The 5,000-nt window shown below is 44.0% G+C and overlaps 1 protein-coding gene across 8 annotated transcripts in view; it reads left to right on the forward strand.

The window, feature by feature from the left end:
• Window positions 1-5,000, forward strand: part of LOC113830120 (SH3 domain-containing kinase-binding protein 1) — a 225,111-nt gene that overhangs the window by 98,810 nt on the left and 121,301 nt on the right. For 2 of the 8 annotated variants that reach the window (XM_070138281.1, XM_070138283.1), the window contains exon 1: window positions 2,770-2,817. The exons of 5 other annotated variants lie outside the window; for them this stretch is intronic. In XM_070138281.1, coding sequence (XP_069994382.1) covers window positions 2,785-2,817 — 33 coding nt within the window. In that variant the 5' untranslated portion in view covers window positions 2,770-2,784. Of the gene's footprint in view, window positions 1-2,769; window positions 2,818-3,236; window positions 3,256-5,000 lie in introns of those variants that run through there. One more of the 8 variants, XM_070138285.1, reaches the window with a different exon arrangement.

Consider the following 5,000-nt stretch of genomic DNA (forward strand, 5'->3'; position numbering starts at 1 on the left):
TTATGTATGTTTGTGTATGATGTATTGTTGCTACATCTTCGTTGTTGTTGTTTTTCTCTCTTTTTATTTTTAATGTTCATGTATGTTCTTTGTGTTCTTGTTTCTTCGTTGTTTCGTCTCTCTCTCTCTCTCTCTCTCTCTCTCTCTCTCTCTCTCTCTCTCTCTCTCTCTCTCTCTCTCTCTCTCTCTCTCTCTCTCTCTCTCTCTCTCTCTCTCTTTCTCTCTCTCTCTCTCTCTCTCTCTCTCTCTCTCTCTCTCTCTCTCTCTCTCTCTCTCTCTCTCTCTCTCTCTCTCTCTCTCTCTCTCTCTCTCTTTAATTTACGGCGTTCATTTATGCGGGTATGTGTTGTGTGTTTGGAATTTGGTTCTAGTTAATGGCGCGTCTTTATATAACTTTTTTTATCTTCTTTTTTGGGGTATGTGTCCTATTCCTGTTTATCTCTTTGTCTTGCTATTTTTGTTCTTATTTTTTTTATACTTTCACCAGTTTATGTCCTAAGCGACCTACTACTCAGCTATAAATAGTAGGCTTTTTTTTTTTCTTTCTTTCTTTCTCTCTTTTTTTCTTTCTTTCTTTCTCTCTTTCTTTCTTTCTTTCTCTCTCTCTTTCTTTCTTTCTTTCTTTCTTTCTTTCTTTCTTTCTTTCTTTCTTTCTTTCCTTCTTTCTTGATAGTACTACTAATTACCGCCGTTAATATTACTGATTCCTGTTGCTATTATTGTGTCTATAAGTTTTGTTTCGTCTTGTTAGTCTTCTGTTTCAGTTTTATTTTTGTCGTCTTTGCCCCCATCTTCTGGACTTTGTTTTGTATTTGTTGTTATTTTTTCTTCTTCTCCATTTTTTACGTCTTCATCTTATTTTCCATCTCTTATTTTCTTCCTCTTCCTTTTCCTCCTCCTCCTCCTCTATCTCCTCACTCTCCTCCTCTACCCCCTCTCTCTGCTCTACCCCCTCTCTCTGCTCTACCCCTCTCTCTGCTCTACCCTCTCTGCTCTACCCCTCTCTCTGCTCTTATCCCTCCTCCTCTTCCCCGTCCCCTCCTCCTTTTCTGCATCATTTAAACCGTTTCCACTATTTTATCGATTTTATTCCTTACACCCCGTTAAACTCACCCCCCCCCCCCCGCGCTTCCTCGTTATCCTCCCTAACCTTCTCTCCCTCCGGCGTGTCACGTGACAAGTGCCACATTTCTGGCCCTTAACGCGGGGTCTTTATCCATTTCACGGGGCGTTTCTCCTCCCGCCAGCTGCCTCTTGCATCTGTCTTCGTTAAAAGGCAACAGCTCGTAGATAGAACGACGAAGATGAGGAACAGGAAAAAGCGCGGGAGTTTTGCCGACGATCTTTCCGCCATGTTGCTTTTTAGGGGCTACGAGCATAATTATATATTTTTTATTTTGTTATCTTCTTTTTCTGCTGCTGCTATATCTTTTTCTGTCATGTTCTTCGTCTTCTTCTTCCCATCGTTGTTTTTATTTATCTTTTATTCTGCTTTGAGTTCCTGCGACGATCTCTTTTGAAAGGAAAAAAAATATATATAGATCTGTATCCCTTATTTATCCCTACCCTCTGCCCTCCTACTTTCCTCCCATCTCCTTCCTCCCTTCCCCCCTTCCCACACCCCCTCCCAACCTCCCCTGCCCAGGCTCCTCCCCCATTCCCCCCCTCCCCCACTGCCCCACCCACCCACCAGCTGATCGACGTAGGTTAGGTAGGGTCATTTTGCCACAGTGGGTGAGGTGACGCGCAGGGGGAGGGTGTGTGTGCACGGGAGAAGAGCGAGGTGGAATTCCTTATGTTTTTTTTTGGCGGGTTTATTATTCGTCGTGGAATGTGGGAAGCGAGAGAGAGAGAGAGAGTGCGGCGGTGTTTATGTTTTGGTTTTTATGAGGTTTTGATTTATATTTTATTGGTTGTTGAGATTTCGTGAGGTTGTTTTTTACTAACGTGTTATTGTTGTTTGTTTTGTATGGGCGTTTTTTTTTGTTTTTTTTAGTGTTGTGTTTGATTTATTTGATGGAACTGATTTTGGTAATTGTGTGTCCTATATGAAGTTTCTCTCGCTTCTCTTCTCTTCTCTTCTCGTATCTTCTTTTCAGTCTTCTTCTCTTCTCTTCCTATCCCATCTTGTCTCCCCTCTTCTCTTCCTCTCCCAGTTCGTCTCTCCAATTCTCTTTTCTTCTCTTCTCTTCTCTTCTCGTCCCATCTCGTCTTTCTTCTTCTATCCTCTCCTCTCCTTATCTCTCCTGACCTCTCCTTCTTATCTCTCTTCTCATCTCTCCTATTCTCTCCTCTCCTCTAGTCTCCTGACTTCTCTTTCTCATCTCTCCTATTCTCTCCTCTCCTCTCCTCTCCTCTCCTCTCCCTCTCCTCTCCTCTCTTCTTCTCATCTCTCCTCTCCTCTCCTGACCTCTCCTTCTTATCTCTCTTCTAATCTCTCCTCTTCTCTCTCTCCTCCTCTCCTCTCCTCTCTCTCCTCTCCTCTCCCTCTCCTCTCCTCTCCTCTCCTCTCCTCTCCTCTCCTCTCCTCTCCTCTCCTCTCCTCTCCTCTCCTCTCCTCTCCTCTCCTCCATTCTCCGCTCCCGAAAATTAACGGGCTTCAGATCGCATTACGACCTCGGTTCCCTCATTAGCATGATCACACGCGCCGCCCTCGCCTCTCTCTTCGGATAATGAATACCTCGTTGACTCTCGCTAGACGGTTATCAGCTGATTAGCGCGGGCGTGGCGTCGCTATCGGTGGAAATTCGCTCTCGCGGCGGAAAAGCAGACAGACGTTAAGATATGTCGTCCGTCGTTCTCACGCTGAATATGAGGGTAAATAAGTTTGTTTGTTTGTTTGTTTTCATTTGGTTTCGGTTTTCAGGTTCGGTTTCGTGTGATTGTGGTTTGTTAGTGTTTGTTTTGGTTGTCTCTTTGGTTTGTTTGTGTATCCCCTTGAATTGTGTTACAGAAAACGGTGAATTAGAGGTGATATCACGAGGGGTAACTGTACCAAAAATTATATAACTTTAATTCCTGTTGAGAATTATTTATACCATCCTCCGTTCCCGCCAGTGAAGTTGATTTTAACACCGTCTTCCAGTTTTTATTACATTTTCTCTCTATTTCATTATAATATTGACTCTATTGATGATATGGTTAGATACTTTTACATCAATGAATTGTAATGTAGTCTTTATATTATTATTTTTTTTGTCTTTGCAGGTAAGAACGAGCACATAGTTACGCTGGAATCCGCTTGTCACTCTCACGGTACGTTAACTTGCATCATGTTGCATTGTCTTGCTCATTACCCGGTCGAATCGGCCTGGGAAATTTGGGTTCGTAAAGATCATTTTTATTTGTAATCGGGTTGCCATATTTTGGATGGATCGTCGACAGTTGCAGCAGTTGCGTTATCGTTATTGATATTATTATTATTATTATTATTATTGTTATTATTATTATTATTGTAATTATTATTATTATTATTGTTGTTGTTGTTGTTGTTGTTGTTGTTGTTGTTGTTATTATTATTGTTACAGTTATTATTATAATATTTTATTTTCCATCATATTATATAATATTTTATCATTATTATTATTATCATTATTATTATCATCATCGTCATCATCATCGCCACCATCATCGTCATCACCATCATCACTTTACCATTATCATCACCATCATCGTCATCACTACCATCATCGTCATCATCATCACCATCATCGCCATCACCATCGTAATCGCCATCATCATCACCGTCATCATCATCATCATCACCACCATCATAATCATAATCATCATCGTCATTACCATCATCATTATCACCATCGTCATCATCATCATCATCGTCATCATCATCGTCGTCATCACCATCATCATCACCATCATCATCACCATCATCATCATCGTCATCACCATCATCATAATTACTGCCATCGATCTTTTCCTCACAATTATTTCAATTAAAGAGATAGTCAACGCGTCAGCTCTTCCTCTTTTCCCTGACCGTCTCTCACGCACGTCGCCTCATCACCTCTCCGTTACTCTTTTCCGTTTTTGTTTTTTTCCCTTCCTCTTCTCCTTCATCATCTCCCTCCTCCTCCTCGTTTCTCCCTCCTCCCTCCCTTCCACCCTCCCTTCTTCCCTTCCTCCCTCCCTTCCATCTCCCACCCTCCCGCTCTCCCTCCCTTCTCTCTCTTCTACTCCCCACCTTCCCATCTTACCTTCCCCCTACCACCCTCCTTTTCTGTCTCTTCTATTTCCCCCTGTCTCCCTTCCATTCTCATCTACTCCCCCTCCCTCCTCCCTCCTCTCTCGTCTACTTCCCTTCCCTCCCTTCTTCCCCTTCATCCCTCTCTCTTCCCCCTCTCTCTCTTCCCCCCCTCTCTCTTCCTCCCATCCTCTCTCTTCTACCCCCCCCTCCTTCCTCCCCCTTCCACCCTCCCGCCCCTCAGCACTTGTAATCCTTGAAATCCTAAGATAACGATGACGTAACAAGCGGCCGAATCCAGTCAGTGCCTCACCTTCTGCACACATACCAAAGCCCAGCCCCCGTCTTGCCACATTGCACGTGTTGCGTCGTGTGTTGCACTGGGGGGGGTAGGGGGGTGGGGTGGGGGTGGAGGGGTGTATGTGGGCCTTGGGGGGGGTCTATCTTGCGCATGTGTACTTTCTTTGGTTGTGTTTGTTTTGTCTTTTGTGTGTGTGTGTGTGTGCGTTTTGTCCTCCTTTTGGGATGTCGGTGTAGGTTTTTTTGTTTGTTTGTTGTGTTTTGTCTCACTTTCTCTCTTTCTATCTTCCTGTCTTTCTCGTTTTCTGGCTCTCTCCTTTCTCTCTCTCTCTCTCTCTCTCTCTCTCTCTCTCTCTCTCTCTCTCTCTCTCTCTCTCTCTCTCTCTCTCTCTCTCTATCTATCTATCTATCTCTCTCCCCCTCTCTCTGCCTCTCCCTCTCCCTCTCCCCCTCTCCCATGCTCACTCCCTCCCTCCCTCTCTCCCTCCCTCTCTCCCTCCCC

This window comes from Penaeus vannamei, chromosome 24, assembly GCF_042767895.1.
Source record: "Penaeus vannamei isolate JL-2024 chromosome 24, ASM4276789v1, whole genome shotgun sequence".
NCBI classification, from domain to species: domain Eukaryota; kingdom Metazoa; phylum Arthropoda; class Malacostraca; order Decapoda; family Penaeidae; genus Penaeus; species Penaeus vannamei.